General features: G+C 56.1%; 1 protein-coding gene across 3 annotated transcripts in view; it reads right to left on the bottom strand.

Moving 5' to 3' along the window:
• The window catches only part of ATP2A3 (ATPase sarcoplasmic/endoplasmic reticulum Ca2+ transporting 3), a 38,555-nt gene that overhangs the window by 6,900 nt on the left and 15,278 nt on the right, over nt 1-16,377 (bottom strand). For all 3 annotated transcript variants that reach the window (XM_008009903.3, XM_008009900.3, XM_008009899.3), the window contains exons 8-17: nt 13,484-13,948; nt 11,140-11,228; nt 10,833-10,935; nt 9,517-9,648; nt 8,743-8,868; nt 7,575-7,793; nt 6,815-7,150; nt 4,652-4,872; nt 3,520-3,722; nt 2,541-2,626 (exon numbers count right to left, since the gene is read on the bottom strand). In XM_008009903.3, the coding sequence (XP_008008094.2) occupies nt 2,541-2,626; nt 3,520-3,722; nt 4,652-4,872; nt 6,815-7,150; nt 7,575-7,793; nt 8,743-8,868; nt 9,517-9,648; nt 10,833-10,935; nt 11,140-11,228; nt 13,484-13,948 (1,980 nt within the window). The remainder of the gene's footprint in view (nt 1-2,540; nt 2,627-3,519; nt 3,723-4,651; nt 4,873-6,814; nt 7,151-7,574; nt 7,794-8,742; nt 8,869-9,516; nt 9,649-10,832; nt 10,936-11,139; nt 11,229-13,483; nt 13,949-16,377) is intronic.

Consider the following 16,377-nt stretch of genomic DNA (forward strand, 5'->3'; position numbering starts at 1 on the left):
TTTATTTGGTGCTGACCATAAAGAAGGGAAAACCTCCTGAACTTTGTTTTTTTTTTTTTTTTTTTTTTTTTTTTTTTGAGACGGAGTCTGGCTCTGTCGCCCAGGCTGGAGCGCAGTGGCCGGATCTCAGCTCACTGCAAGCTCCGCCTCCCGGGTTTACGCCATTCTCCTGCCTCTCCTGCCTCAGCCTCCGGAGTAGCTGGGACTACAGGCGCCCGCCACCTCGCCCGGCTAGTTTTTTGTATTTTTAGTAGAGACGGGGTTTCACCTTGTTCGCCAGGATGGTCTCGATCTCCTGACCTCGTGATCCGCCCGTCTCGGCCTCCCAAAGTGCTGGGATTACAGGCTTGAGCCACCGCGCCCGGCCTACCTCCTGAACTTTGAACCTGACTCTGCCCACCCAGTGACCAAGAGGACCAAATCCTCTTGCCAATTGTGCCACTGTTGTCAGGCCTCACCCTGCCACATCTTAGTGGCCTATCCATACATGTACACACAAATCAGCCAGGCATGATGGCGGGTGCCTGTAGTCCCAGCTACTCGGGAGGCTGAGGCAGGAGCATTGCTTGAACCCGGGAGGTGGAGTTTGCAGTGAGCCGAGATCGTGCCACTGCACTCCAGCCTGGGCGACAGAGCGAGGCTCCGTCTCAAAAAAATAAATAAATAAAAATGTTTCAATGGGTCTGTTGCTGTTGCCATAAATGCCCTGCCCAGTGCTTCTGGGTTTCACCAGTAAGCACCTGCCACACACACACAGTATTCCTCAGGTCATAGGTCTCGCTGCCTCCGGAATTATTCATTAGAAGGTGCGCTAGAGGCCGGGCGCAGTGGCTTACGCCTGTAATCCCAGCACTTTGGGAGGCTGACACGGGCGAATCATGAGGTCAGGAGATCGAGACCATCCTGGTGAACACGGTGAAACCCCATCTCTACTAAAAATATAAAAAATTAGCCAGGCGTGGTGGCGGGCGCCTGTAGTCCCAGCTACTTGGGAGGCTGAGGCAGGGGAATCACTTGAACCCAGGAGGTGGAGGTTGCAGTGAGCCAAGATCATGCCACTGCACTCCAGCCTGGGTGACAGAGTGAGACTCCATCTCAATAAAAAAAAAAAAAAAGAGGGTGCGCCGGGCTGGAGCTTCTGCCTCACAGGCACATGGAGAGCCCTGGAGGAGCCCATTTCTACTGGTGAGGCCATTGCTCTGCCCACTCCTTCCCTTTGCCTGCCTATTTCGTATTCACTATATCCTGCAAGACCCCCTTTAGTTTTCTTCTCTTCTCTTTTTTTTGAGACTGTGTCTTGCTCTATCGCCCAGGCTGGAGTGCAGTGGTGCAATCTCGACTCACTGCAACCTCCACCTCCCCAGTTCAAGTGATTCTCATGCCTCAGCCTCCCGAGTAGCTGGGAAAACAGGCGCCCGCCACCACGCCTGGGTAATTTTTGTATTTTTAGTAGAGACAGGGTTTCACCATGTTGGTGAGGCTGGTCTTGAACTCCTGACCTCAAGTGATCGGCCTGCCTCGGCCTCCCAAAGTGCTGGGATTACAGGTGTGAGCCACCACGCCAGGACGTGTTCTTTTTTTTTAGAGACAGGGTTTCATCTGTTACCAAGGCTGAAGTGCAATGGTGCGATCATGGCTCACTTCAGCTGTGACCTCCTGGGCTCAACTGATCCTCCCACCTCAGCCTCCCAAGAAGCTACAGGCACACATTACCGTGACTGGCTAATTTTTACTTTTTTTTTTTTTGGTAGAGATGGGGTCTCACTATGTTGCCCAGGCTGGTCTCAAACTCCTGGGCTCAAGTGATCCACCTACCTTGGCCTCCCAAAGCACTAGGATTATAGGCATCAGCCACTGCGCCTGGCCTCCTCTCAATTTTTTTTTTTTCTTGAGATGGAGTCTTACTCTGTCACCCAGGCTGGAGTGCAGTGGTGTGATCTTGGCTTACTGCAACCTCTGCCTCCCGGGTTCATGTGATTCTCCTGCCTCAGCCTCCCGAGTAGCTGGGATTACAGGCGTGCACCACCACGCCCAGCTAATGTTTGTATTTTTAATAGAGACGGGGTTTCATCACGTTGGCCAGGCTGGTCTCAAACTCCTGACCTCAGGTGGTCCACACACCCCGGCCTCCCAGAGTGCTGGGATTACAGACATGAGGCACTGCACCCGGCCCTCCCCTCCATTCTTGATCTCCTCAGTTTGACCCTCTGCCTAAAGTCCTACCATTTAGGGGCTCATTCCTCTGAGGCCTCTACGTTTTAGGGGTCCTCTGATGAAGGTAAGATACATCTGGCAGTGGGGCCCTTGGTCCCCACTAACTGACTGGGATGGGGAGGGGCCTTTTGGCTTAGGGGGCCGTGCTGGTGTCTCTGGATTTCCAGCGGGCTCTGAGCCTGGTTCCCTAGGTGGGGATGTTTATTTGTGTATAGCGAGTGGGGAAGGACACTGCAGGCCCCCCATGCGGCTCTGGACCCATCTCCCCTGGAACTCCAACAGCTCGAGCTGCAAGTTCAACAACTCCCTGGCCATCCCTTGCTCACCAGCTGGTAGAAGTTGACGTGAGGTCCCTCGGCATCATACAGGAACCACCAGGTGGCGGCAGCCACTGTGGCCAGGCCTACGTACACTGCGGGGAGGGGAGGAGACAGGCTGTAGAGAATGGTGGTGGCTTGCTGGCATCTGTTTCCCCTGCCTGATAATTCCCTGAATTCCAGCAAGGAGCCACCCTTTTCCTCTCTCAGCCATGTGGTTTGCAGGCACCGCCCCTCGATGCCAGTGGTGAGCCCTGGCTGGTCAATCAGCACCTGCCATAACCTTGGCCACAGTGATTGGAGATTAGCAGGTAACCCTGTGTGGGCGGATGAGAACAGGCCTGCTGAGACTTTTTGTTTTTGAGACGGAGTCTCGCTCTGTTACCCAGGCTGGAGTCCAGTGGCGCCATCTCGGCTCACCGCAACCTCTGCCTCCTGGGTTCAAGCGATTCTCCTGCCTCAGCCTCCTCAGTAGCTGGGATTACCGGCACCTGCCATCACGCCCGGCTAATTTTTGTATTTTTAGTGGAGATGGGGTTTCACCATGTTGGCCAGGCTGGTCTCGAACTCCTGACCTCAGGTGATCTGCCTGCCTCGGCCTTCCAAAGTGCTGGGGTTACAAGTGTGAGCCATCACGCCCAGCCCAGGCCTGAGACTTTTATTATACTACCAGGAGAGCAGTATGATAAACAGGCTCTGTCTTCTGCTGAATTTGGGGTTGTAATGGAGTGAGCATGATGGCTGGGGCTTCAGCAGCCATTCTGCTACCATGAGGGACACGGGCCTGAGAATGAAGCTGAGGCAGTGCCAAAATATGCCAGTGATACTGAGACCCAGATCCAGCCGTGCCTGGTCTTTTCCATTACATGAGCCCATACAGTTTCTCCTGGTACAAGCCAGGCTGAGTCGCACTGCCTGCACCTTGCAAGCCTGATACAAGGCTCTTACGAAGCTTAGGAACGCCACGGAGGGCTCAGGCCCCACTCACCTCCGATAGCCAGGTATCGGAAGAAGAGCCAGCCACTGATGAGGGCTTCTCGGGGGTTCCGGGGCAGCTTCTCCATGATGTCCAGGTCTGGCGGGTTGAAGCCCAGAGCCGTGGCAGGTAGGCCGTCTGTCACCAGGTTCACCCAGAGAAGCTGCACAGGGATCAGGGCTTCGGGCAGGCCCAGAATTGCCGTGAGGAAGATGCTGGAACAGAGTCATGGGCTCTAGCCCCCAGTAGGCCCAGCCCCCACCAGATGGAGGCTCCAGCTCTTGCTCAGACCCAAGGCTGGGAGCTCACCCACTGTCTCCAGGGCAGCCCCTCCTTCCTCCACTAGCTCTGATGTGAAGGGTGTGCATACACAGCTCTGCCTCGGGCCTGGCCAGCCCTGCCTTCCCCAGTCCCAGCTCTGGATCCTGGACATACTTGCTTTTTAGGCCTAGCAGAGGCCAAGTACACACACACACACACACACGCACACACACACACGAAGACGGCATGCCCAAGCATCAGACATGTGCAAAAACCTAGCACGTGCCACGCCATCCCGAAAACACAAGCAAACACCTACACGTCTGCCGTGAGGTGCAGAGATCCAGAATCCATCCATGTCCAGCAACACACATGCTCACCACTCCCCACAGGCATCCACACATGTGAATACAAGCGTGTGCACAGTCACACGCCGGCACACATACTTCTGCTTGTACTCACGCTCAAAATGCACAAGGGCACACACGCATACATATACACGTTACACGCACCTCTCAGGCACTCAGGCCATGGGCACACAAACACACATCTGCACATGGACACACACATGACTGCCTAAAAGTGGGGATTTTCTCTCATCTTGCTAATCTGCAAGTGGGAAGTTCATGGCCGGAGGGCTGAGAGGCGACTCTTCAGGCACCTCCTTGGGTGCTGGGGTGACCATGATCCAGAGGTCACCAGGGCCTCTGGAGAATGACGAGGTGGTCACTGTCCACTCCAAGGTGGGACCCTGGAAGGCCCCAGCCAGGGCAGGGCACAGGCCCCTCCATCCCTGCAGCTCAGCCGAGGAATAGGCATTTTCCCCGTCTCAGGGGCACAGAGCAGATTGAGAGGGCCACGAGGAGGGAGTGCCCGGCCTCACCAGACGACCTCGCCAACATTGGAGGAGATGAGGTAGCGGATGAATTGCTTCATGTTGTTGTAGATGGCCCGGCCCTCCTCCACCGCAGCCACGATGGAAGCAAAGTTGTCATCGGACAGCACCATCTCTGCCGCCGACTTGGCCACGGCCGTGCCTGAGCCCATGGCGATGCCGATCTCTGCTTTCTTCAGGGCCGGCGCGTCGTTTACTCCGTCACCAGTCTGTGGGCCAGGGAGGGCTGTGCCTGAGAACCTTCCCTTCCGCCTCCCCATCTCCTCTCCGCTCAGCCCACACCCAGTCTCAGGGGATGTCCCAGAGGAAGCAGACAGCTGGACAGAACACATGGTGGGTTCAAGAATGAACTTAGAAACTGGGCAGAGGATGAGGCTGAGGAGAAGGCAAGGGGTGCAGACAAGGACAACGTTGGGGAGAATATCAAGCGTGAGGTCAGGGAAGACGATGAGGTGGGGATGGGGATGACGGTGAGTCAGCGATGAGGGTAGGGATGCAGTCGAGGTTGGATGTGGGGTGGAAACTGAGGTGAGGGAGAAAGCTGAGGTCAAGTCAGGATGAAGTCAAGGGGATGGTCCGGGTAAAGAGCCAGGCAGGTGCTGCAGTCAAGTTGAAGATCAAGGCAAAGGCAGGGGCCAAGTCAAGGTCCACATGAGGAGTGATGGCAAATGATATGAAGTCTGGAGTTGCGGTCAAGGTCAAATTGAAGGCCAGGCTGGGCACGGTGGCTCACGCCTGTAATCCTAGCACTTTGGGAGGCCAAGGCAGGCGATCACAAGGTCAAGAGATCGAGACCACCCTGGCCAACATGATGAAACCCTGTCTCTAGTAAAAATAAAAAAATAAACTGGGCATGGTGGCTGATGCCTATAGTCCCAGCTACTCAGGAGGCTGAGGCAGGAGAATCGCTTGAACCCAGGAGGCGGAGGTTGCAGTGAGCTGAGATCGCGCCATTGTGCTCCAGCTTGGGTGACAGAGTGAGACTCTGTCTCTGTCTCAAAAAAAAAAAAAAAAAAAAAGCTATAATCTGATACAACAATGCAGACAGATCTCAAAAAAGCCCAAAACCAAAACAGTCCTTACTGTACGATTCCATTCATTTGAAAATCTAGGGCAGATAAAACTCATAAACGGTGGAAAAAATCAAAACAGTGATCGCCGTTGTGCGACAAAGGACAGAGATGGGGAAGGAGTGTGCGGGAACTTCATGAGTTGATGGTAATGTGTCATATCATTTTTTTTTTTTTGGAGATGGGGTCTCAAACTCCTGGGCTCAAGCAATCCTCCTGCCTTGGCCTCCCAAAGTGCTGGAATTACAAGCATGAGCCACCATGCCTGGCATTTTCCTATCTTGATAAGGCTGTGAGTTACACAGGTGTGTGCATGTTCCTAAACTCATCAGATGATACAGTGAAGATCTGTGTGTTTCATCGAAGGCAAATTTTACCTCAAAAAGGAAAAACAGAACCATAAACAACACTGCTCTCTGGTTAATATGTATTCTAAAGTAGGTGAGGAGGTAGTATGCCGATATCTGCAACTGACTTTGAAATATACTTAAGAAAGGATAGGCTAGGGATGGGCAAAGAACGGCTGGATGGACAGGTATGTGATAAAGCAAATACAATTGAATGTTGGTTGTAGAATCTAGATAATAGATATGTAGGTATTCAGAATAAAATTATCATTATTATTATTATTATTATTTTGAGATGGAGTCTCACTCTGTCACCCAGGCTGGAGTGCAGTGGCGTAATCTTGGTTCACTGCAACCTCTGCCTCCCGGGTTCAAGCAGTTCTCCTGCCTCAGCCTCCCGAGTAGCTGGGATTACAGGCATGTGCCACCATGCCTGGCTAATTTTTGTACTTTTAGTAGAGACGGGGTTTCCTCATGTTAGTGAGGCTGGTCTCGAACTCCTGACCTCAAGTGATCTGCCCACCTCAGCCTCCAAAGTGCTGAGATGACAGGCGTGAGCCACCGCACCTGGCCCAGAATAACATTATTTAAATTTCTCTTTGTATTTGAATTTTTTGGTAATAAGATGTTAGAAAAGATAAGGAGGCAGAGGGGAGAGTTGCCCGGCTTGCTTCTTTCCACGCCCTGTGGCCCCGCTCATCACCCGCTCCTGGGGCTCCAGGCTGTGGCCTCACCATGGCGGTGATCTCGTTAAAGGACTGCAGGTTCTCCACGATGCGGGACTTGTGTGCGGGCTCCACGCGGGCGAAGCAGCGGGCGGTGCGGCAGGCATGGCGCTGCTGCTCGGGGCTGAGGTCATCAAACTCGCGGCCTGTGTAGGCCTTGCCCGCCACGTCTTCCGTGTCCCCAAAGATGCCAAGCCTGCGGCAGATGGCCACGGCAGTGCCTTTGTTATCGCCCGTGATCATGACCACGCGGATGCCCGCCTGGTGGCAGCGTGTGATGCAGGCAGCCACCTCAGGCCGCGGCGGGTCCAGCATGCCCACGCAGCCCACGAAGGTCAGGTCAGTCTGTAGGGAGGGGGCAGATTCAAGCGGTGCCTGAGACCATCCCTGACCTACCACCAGCCCAGCTGCTGCAGGGAGAATCGGCTCCCACACCCACCCCGTACTGCGGGGAGAGTCAGCTCCCGCACCCACCCCCTACTGCAGATCGGCTCCCGCACCCATCCCATACTGCGGGGAGAGTCGGCTCCCGCACCCACCCCCTACTGCAGATCGGCTCCCGCACCCATCCCATACTGCGGGGAGAGTCGGCTCCCGTACCCACCCCCTACTGCGGATCGGCTCCCGCACCCACCCCGCACTGCAGGGAGAGTCGGCTCCCGCACCCACCCCCTACTGCGGATCGGCTCCCGCACCCACCCCGTACTGCAGGGAGAGTCGGCTCCCGCACCCACCCCGTGCTGCGGGGAGAATCGGCTCCCGCACCCACCTCGTACTGCACAAACTTGCTGCAGTCGTCCAGCTCCATGTCCTCCTTCCTCGGGGGCACGTCCCGGGTGGCCAGTGCCAGGCAGCGCAGCGTGTCTGAGCCTGAGCCCCAATCCCGGATCTTTGCCAGGATCTGCTCCCTGGAGGTGGGGGTCAGGGGTGCTGTGTGGCTCCCCACGCGGACTGAGCTACAGCGCTCGATCACACTCTCAGGAGCCCCCTGCGAGGCAGAGAGAGGGAGAGGAGGCAACTCATCAGTCAGGACCCCTCCCCTGCCTCCTGCCCAAACTCAGGAAACGGAGACTAAGATACGCAGAAAGGCCACCCAAGGCTACACACACAAGGCAGGGACCAGAATCCATTCTTTGAAAGTTCAGAGTGAGAAACAAGTGGGTCTCCCTGTGAGACAATCTAAAGGGAATGGGGGGAGTGTGCGGGGGTGGGGGCAGCCACACCCCTAGCGATGCCCTTCCCCCTCCAGCCCACAGCCGACCTGGGCACTGCAGCATTTTGCAGGCAGGGGTGGAAACGGCATCTCCTGCAGGCCCTGCCTCCCTGGTGCTACTCGGGTTCCAATTTGGTAGGGGCCTTAGCAGCAGGGAGGCAGGCTGAACCCTGCCTGGGGACCAGAAATAGAGCCACACACAGGGTGTGGCAGGCATATAGCCCTGGGAAGGGGGCCCAGGGGTGACAGGCCCCTCACTGGCCTCAGGTCTCACCTCCGACCTCACCCTGGGCCTAGAAACAGTCTCTAAAGCTCCTTCAATGGTTTCTCCTGCTCCTAAAAGGTCACCCGGACACTAACTTTTCCAAGTGGCCGAAGCTCTCAGTACGGAAGCCTTTTCATTTCTAAAGGGGTTTAAACCTTCCTTGCAGGGTGAAGCTAGAGCTGTATTTCCCTCTCCAGGTTTGGGAGCAGCAATGGAGACGCTGCAGACAGTGGTCTGCACGGGAGTTGATTCCTTTCCCTCCCTGGGACTCAGTTTCCGAAACACGGAGCTCCAAGGGTGGCACCAACCATGCCTACACCACCAGTTAGAGGCAAAAGGGGCTCCTGAGAACTTCTAACCCAAACCTGTCATTCACACGGGGAGACTGGGGCTCACAGAGGAGCGTGGACGACCAGGTGCCCCAGGGTGCGCAGGGGCCCAGGCCAGACAGGCCCCCACCTTCACAAACATCTTGCTGCCCTGGCCGGCAGGGTGAGGGCGGGTGGGCGTGCAGTAGACGGACATGGACTTCCGGTCTCGGGAGAACTCCAGGGTGAACTCTTTCCGCATCAGCTGCTTGATGACCTGCGGGGTCCAGGCAGGTCAGGGCATGAAGGACAGAGCCAGCGACTCTCGCCTGCCTTCCCACCAGCTGCTTGTCCCCAAAAGAACCTCCTGCTCTGCGTGGGATAACATCTGTGCTCCTCTGATGCTGCCATTCAAGGCCTCCCTTTCCCTCTCCGGCCCCAGAAATGGCAATACGCTGCCATTTCCTGACCATGCGGTGTGCAGACTAACTCCAAACCCTTGTCCGCACTCAGCCTTCTCCCCGCGTTTCTCCAAGTCTGTCTTCACTGTCAGCTGGGAGCGGTGGCTCACGCCTGTAGTCCCAATCCCAGCACACTGCCAGGCCGAGGTGGGCGGATCACCTGACGTCGGGAGTTTGAGACTAGCCTGGACAACATGGTGAAATCCTGTCTACTAAAAAATGCAAAAATTAGCTGGGCGTGGTGGCACACGCCGGGAGGTTGAGGCACGAGAATCCCTTGAACCCGGGAGGCGGAGGTTGCAGTGAGCCAGGACTGCCCCACTGTACTCCAGCCTGGGCGACAGAACAAGACTCTGTCTCAAAAAAAAGAAAGAAAAAAGACTTCACTGTCCTTTCTGCCTTCTCCAGATGTCCCAGAAAGCCCAGACATGCAGCTGAAGGCCTGAGCCCCCAGCCCTGCTCACCGCGTTACAGGCGCCAGCTCGCTCCACCCGGGACAGGGCCTGCAGGTCGGTGTCAAACACGTTCATTTTCTCCACCAGGCAAGTCAGAGCTGTCTCCGTGGCCTCTCCTACCTTCTCGTACACACCCTTGGCCTGGCGAGGACCCAGGGGATAGGGAGTGAGGGGCAGGCAGCCTCCAGCCTGTGCCCCCAGACTCACTTACTCCTTGCCCCGAAGCTGCCTTTGCTGAAGTTCTGTGTAATCTCCTTTACACAGGTCTGTGAGCCCTCCCGAGCCTGGCTGCCCTGCGGTCGGGGTGGTGTCTGACACTGACATTCAGCCCCTCACTCTGGCACTGATCGCCACACACCCTCCCTGCCCTCTGCCTGCATCTCCATCCACTCCTGTCAGCCTCCTTCACCGGTTTCTGCTGTCTGGGCCTGCTCCTGCCCTCCCACCTGCTCTCCCTGGGGCCCTCTGCTGAGCCCCAAGCCCACATGTCCAGCTGCCTGCTGAACCTTGTTCCCTGGGGACCCCTCGGGCCACCTTTCCCGCTCTCTGTATTTGCCACTCCAGTGGCAGCCTCAGCCAACAGAGCCACCAGGAGCCACCCTGGCCTCCTCCCTCTCTCTTCCACCGAACCAGTCACCAAGTCCCAGGATTTTCAGCTCCTAAATATCTCTGACCCGTGCCTTCTCCCCTCTCCCCGAGGCTCCAGCCAGGGCTCAGCCCGCATCTCTCTAGCCTGAATGACCACACAGGCTTTCCTGACTTCAGTCCTCTACTATCTGTCTGTCCTCCACACGGAAGCCTCGGTGATCTTCTGTAAATGCACATCTGACCATGTCCCTCTCCTGCTCAGAACTCTTCGGTGGTGCTCTACTGCCCTCAGCTTGGCCTCGGACTGGGTCTGGCCAAGGACCTTCCTTTGGGCAGATGCCTGCTGCACGCCCCATTCCACTGCCCCAGCCACGTGAACGGCAGTCAATGCCTAAGTCGCAGGAGGCTTTAACTGAATGTGGGCCTTTTGTGGGCCGTGCCTTCTGCTTTAAACATTTTCTTAGTCCTGTTCCCCAAATCTTTTCCCTCCACAGCCCTTCAGCCCCTTCCATGGTAGTCCCCCACAGCCCAAGAGCTCTGGGGGAGGGTTCTGAAGCCTGTCTGAGGAAAGGGTGGGGCGGCAGAGAGTGGTGGGCAGGGGTAACCGTGCTCCCTGGGTGTGGCACTTCCAGGGAGCAAGGGTTGCCAACCCTGGGAGCTTTGAGGCTGGGAAAAGGGTCTGTCCTGGTGGCCTGCGTACTAGGGAGGTCATGAAAGGACTACAATGAAAGGCCCACCTCATTGTAGTCCAGCGCCGAGTCGTTGCACAGGGCGCAGATGGTCGCCAGCTCCACCAGCCCATCGAACTGGCCGCAGCGCACAGGCACATCCCCCTGCCGCCTGTGGAGCCGGGGCGGTCACCACGAGGACCTCGGCCCCGCCCCTGGGAGGGGCTCCGCCTCCTGGCCCCGCCCCGGGAGGGGGCTCCGCCTCCTGGCCCCGCCCCGGGAGGGGGCTCCGCCTCCTGGCCCCGCCCCCAGGAGCCTCCCACGGACACCCCGCCCCCAGGCCGCCCGCCCGCGAGTCCCCTGGCCCCGCACTCACACTTCGCCCTCGGGGGTATACGTGGTACCCGAGATGGTGAACTCGTGCAAAAGGCAGGAGCCCGCATCGGCCTCGGCTACCACGAACATCTGGGGAGCGCAGGGGCGTGCTTAGGCGGGCGGGGTCGCCTCCCTCCTCCCTGGGCGGCCAGATTGAATAAAGCCCGACCCCAGGGTGGGGTCCTGCAGGCCCCCTGCCCCACCAAGAGCCAAACCGGCCTGGCCGTCTGTCCCCAGCAGGAGGGAAATAGAACGCAGGGTCCAGGCTGAGGCAGGGACTGTCTGCTCTGCCAGGTGTGACCCGCTCCAGTTTGTCCAAATGTCCTGGACTTCTGAGGGATTTATGGCAGATTCTTCAATGCTGTGGGGGCAGCTGCCAGCTTGAGGGAGCCCTGAGCTAGGCAGAAAGCCTGAGTCCTCGCCCATCTCACTGTGTGATCCCTGGCCAAGTAGCTGAGCCTCAGTGTCTCCACTAGTAACATGGGAACCGCCCCCTCCTTTGCCTTCAAGGAAATGAGTTCCTGGCCTTCAAGGGAGATGTCCCCAGAGAGTGAGTCCCTGCCCCAGGGCCCGATGGGTCACCCAGTCCCCACCTGTGCACCTCAGGGACAGGGGGCCTTACCTGGCCCAGGATGCCTATTTCTTTGTCTGTTCAGCCAGCTCTGCTGGGGAGACAGTTCTTGCTTCCTGGACATGGCCTCACTGCACATTCTCAAGCAAATGGCCAGCCCAGCGCCCAGTAGATACATAATAAGTGTCCTTTCCTTCCCACTCTCCTCCCTACTCCGGGGGATAGTCACCCAAGCAAGCACAGCCCAGCATCTAGCATGTAAGGCCTCTACAACTTCCCCACACTGCAGTTTTAAAATGTTTGTTATTAGCTGGGCACGGTGGCTCACGCCTATAATCCCAGCACTTTGGGAGACCGAGGCGGGTGGATCACGAGGCAGGTGGATCACGAGGTCAAGCTTGATTGAGACCATCCTGGCCAACATGGTGAAACCCCGTCTGTACTAAAAATACAAAAATGAGCCAGGCATGGTGATGCGTGCCTGTAATCCCAGCTACTCGGGAGGCTGAGGCAGGAGAATTGCTTGAACCCAGAAGGCAGAGGTTGCAGTGAGCCGAGATTGTGCCATTGCACTCCAGTCTGGGTGACAGAGTGAGACTCCATCTCAAAAAAAAAAAAAAAAAAAAAAAAAAAATCTTTATTAGGGTCGGGCATAGTGGCTCAGGGCTGTAATCCCTGCACTTTGGGAGGCCGAGGCAGGTGGATCACTTGAGGTCACGAGTTACAGACCAGCCTGGCCAACATGGTGAAACCCCATCTCTACTAAAATACAAAAATTAGCTGGGCGTGGTGGCACATGCCTGTAGTCCCAGCTACTTGGGAGGCTGAGGCAGGAGAATCGCTTGAACCCGGGAGGCAGAGGTTGCAGTGAGTTCAGATCATGCCACTGCACTCCAGCCTAGACAATAAGAGTGAGAGTCTGCCTCAAAAAAAAAAAAAAAAAAAAAAAAAAGGCTCATTCTTAGTCAAGAAACACTCTGTTTAAATAAAATCCTACAAGGGCTTTTAGCAGGACAGTAAAGGTTGCCAGCACCCCTCCTCAAAAGCAGCCTTTGATGGGCTCCTAGAAGGCCTTAGGGTCTCAGAATACAGAGCCTGGGTTACCAAGCCCAGTGGGCAGATATGGAAACAGGGGTGACAGAGAGGCACTGGGGGCCTGGGAAGGGTGGGGAACCCATAGCCTTCACCATCTCCCCACTCACCCATCCGCTGGGCCAGGAGGAGCCTTCTGCCCCATGGACCTGCTGAAGTCTCAGCCAGAATCCCTTGGCCATGTGGGTGGCGGGCCCAAGATGTGGGAGCAAGTGCCAGGGAATGAATAATTCCTGCCCTGGCCCTTCCCAGGTTACCGGAGCTGGCTTATCTGATGACAGGTGTTGACTGCACAGAGCCATGATGGGGCAGGATGGAACCCGGGTCCAGGTCCAGCTTGATTCCTATGCCAAGGCTGAGCTTGAGCCTCTCCTATGTCCTTCACGTTTACCTAGCAGGCCTCACACAGCCAGGCTTCCGATGAGAGCGAGGTTAACAGACTGTCAGCAACCTGGCCAGGGCCCCACAGTGCCACACAGGCCTCAGTGACATGAGGCTACCCAAGCATGATTTGCTATAGCCTCCCTGTCATCTCATGAAAACCTAGACCTGCTCCGGGCCAAGGGGCAGCCCACAGGTTCTCTCCTCCATCCCTCACTGAAAAGGAGGTCGGGGAGAGACCCAGAGAGGGAGCCCAGCCCGCTCAGCAATGCACAGCAACATCAAGCTGGCTGTCACTCACCCGGCAGACAGACATCTGATTGGTGGTGAGCGTGCCCGTCTTGTCGGAACAGATGACCGAGGTGCAGCCCAGGGTCTCCACAGAGGGCAGACTTCTCACGATGGCGTTCTTGCGTGCCATGCGCCTTGTGCCCAGTGCCAGGCACGTAGTGATGACGGCCGGGAGGCCCTCGGGGATGGCCGCCACAGCCAGGGCCACGGCGATCTTGAAGTAGTAGACAGCGCCGCGCAGCCAGGAGCCACCATGGGCCGGGTCAGCGAAGTGGCCGATGTTGATGACCCACACGGCCACGCAGATCACAGAGATGACATGGGACAGCTGCCGCCCAAACTCATCCAGCTTGCGCTGCAGCGGCGTCCGCTCAGGCTCCACTGCCGCCATCTGGCTCCGGATCTTGCCCAGCTCCGTGTGCAGGCCCGTGGCCACGGCCACACCCACTGCTTTGCCCGAGGCGATATTGGTGCCCTGGCCGAGGGAAAGACAAGGAAAAAGCTGCTCAGCAGCCAAGCCGGACCCCTGACTCCTTCAAGCCGGAGTAAGGCACTTCTCCTTCTACCTGGCTTTCCTTTTCTCCATGTTGCTAGTGCTTCCAGACTTCTGTAGCTAGGTATGCATTGGCTCCCTGCTGCCTTCCCATGACAGTGTCAGCTCTAGGAAGGCAGGGATTGGGTTCATCGCCGTATCCCCAGTGCCTAGCATGGGGCCGGGCACAGAGGAGGCACGGGGGCTGATACCGATAATATAATGGACCAGCGCAGCACGAGCATCCGTCCCGCAAGATGTGATTCGTAAACAACCACCATAGCCACACAGGAGCACAGCCGACTACGAACCCAATAAACAGCCCATTAATATTTACTGAAAAATCCACAAAACCTGAGCCTCAGCTCATCCATTTCCAAGGCTCCAGTAAAATCCTCAATTCCTAGCATAAGGGACAGCCAGCCTTGTGGCTTGGTGTCCTCTTCTGTAAAATGATCCAGCAGAGGCCCAAGATAGTTTTTCTGAGGAGGCTGAGAACTCGGTACCTCTTCAAAAGCATGTGCTGTTGAGGCTGGCAAGAGGGCAGGTCCCAGGCTCTCTTCTGTCTTAAGCGATGCAGCTCCAGTCCCCAACATGCAGGGCCCAGCCAGACAACCTTCCTCCAAAGCTTCTTTTTATTATTACTTTAGAAAATTTGTTTTGTTTAATTTTGAATTTTAGTAGAAATGAGGTCTCACTATGTTGCTCAGGCTAGTCCCAAACTCCTGAGCTCAAGTGATCCTCTTGCCTTGGCCTCCCAAAGTGCTGCGATGATAGGCATGAGCTACCATGCCCGGTCCCTCCAAAGCTTAGTGACAGCTGCTGATACTGGAGCAATGGCTGTCACCATTGCTCCCCACGCCAAGGCAAGTGCCAGGGAATAGAAGCCTGTCCAAGGCTTCCATGCAGCTAGGTAGGCCCTTCTCAAGAAGAGTTCTGGGCCGGGCGTGGTGGCTCACACCTGTAATCCCAGCACTTTGGGAGGCCAAGGCGGGTGGATCACCTGAGGTCAGGAGTTAGGGACCAGCCAGGCCAACATGGCGGAACCCTGTCTCTACTAAAATACAAACATTAGCTAGGCATGGTGGCATGTGCTTGTAATCCCAGCTGCTTGGGAGGTTGAGGCAGAAGAATGGCTTGAACCCAGGAGGCAGAGGTTGCAGTGAGCCGAGATTGTGCCACTGCACTCCAGCCTGGGCGACAGAGCGAGACTCTGTCTCAAAAAAAAAAAAAAAAAGCTGGCTGGGCACGGTGGCTCACGCCTGTAATCCCAGAACTTTGGGAGGCCGAGGCAGGCGGATCACAAGGTCAGAAAATCGAGACCATCCTGGCTAACACGGTGAAACCCCGCCTCTACTAAAAATACAAAAAAATTAGCCGGGCGTGGTGGCAGGTGCCTGTAGTCCCAGCTACTTGGGAGGCTGAAACAAGAGAATGGCGTGAACCCGGGAGGCGGAGCTTGCAGTGAGCCAAGATTGCACCACTGCACTCCAGCCTGGGCAACACAGCAAGACTCCATCTCAAAAAAAAAAGTTATGGGTGAGTTTCACTTTCTTCATTCCTCTTCCCTTCCAGCAAGTTTTCTATCCCCTTATAACTTGTGGCCTGGGCCATTGTCTGACTGGCCTGACCCTTCCTTGTGGCCCCAAATGCTCCTTGCTGGCCTCAGGCTATTGCTGGGCAGCTGTGAGTATCACTTGCTAACTTTCTCTGAGGCCACGGAGGCAGGTCTCTCCCCCAAAAGCTGAACCCATCGCTCTCCCTGAGAAGAGCTGGGCATCATGCCTTGTGGGTCAGTTTTCCTATCGAAGAATGGACTATGCCCACTATCCTCCACCACTTTGGCAGACCTCTTTCCACTAGAGCATTTCTATTGAGTGATTACAGGGGGTCTCTGCCCCTCTCCGGGAGAAGGCAAGGTCTCCCAGCAGAAATCCAGGATGTCGGAGTTCGTCCCAGCTCTGCCACTCACTGGCTGTGTGACCTTTGGCAACTTACTTAATCTCTTTGTGCTTGTTTCCTTGCTGGAAAATATTGATAACAAGCATAACAAGAGTACTTATTTCAAAGATTTAGTGTAAAGATTAAATAAGCTAATATGTGTAAAGGGCTTAGAACAGTGCCAGGCACACAGCCCCCAGTAAACATGAGCTATTATTACTATAAATTTGCATGTATTGTCAAGAATTTTTTTTATTTATTTTTTATTTTTTTATTTTTTGAGACGGAGTCTGGCTCTGTCGCCCAAGCTGGGGTGCAGTGGCCGGATCTCAGCTCACTGCAAGCTCCGCCTCCCGGGTTTACGCCATTCTCCTGCCTCAGCCTCCGGAGTAGCTGGGACTACAGGCGCCCGCCACCTCGCCCGGCTAGTT

The sequence above is a fragment of the Chlorocebus sabaeus genome, chromosome 16, assembly GCF_047675955.1.
Source record: "Chlorocebus sabaeus isolate Y175 chromosome 16, mChlSab1.0.hap1, whole genome shotgun sequence".
Classification (NCBI taxonomy): domain Eukaryota; kingdom Metazoa; phylum Chordata; class Mammalia; order Primates; family Cercopithecidae; genus Chlorocebus; species Chlorocebus sabaeus.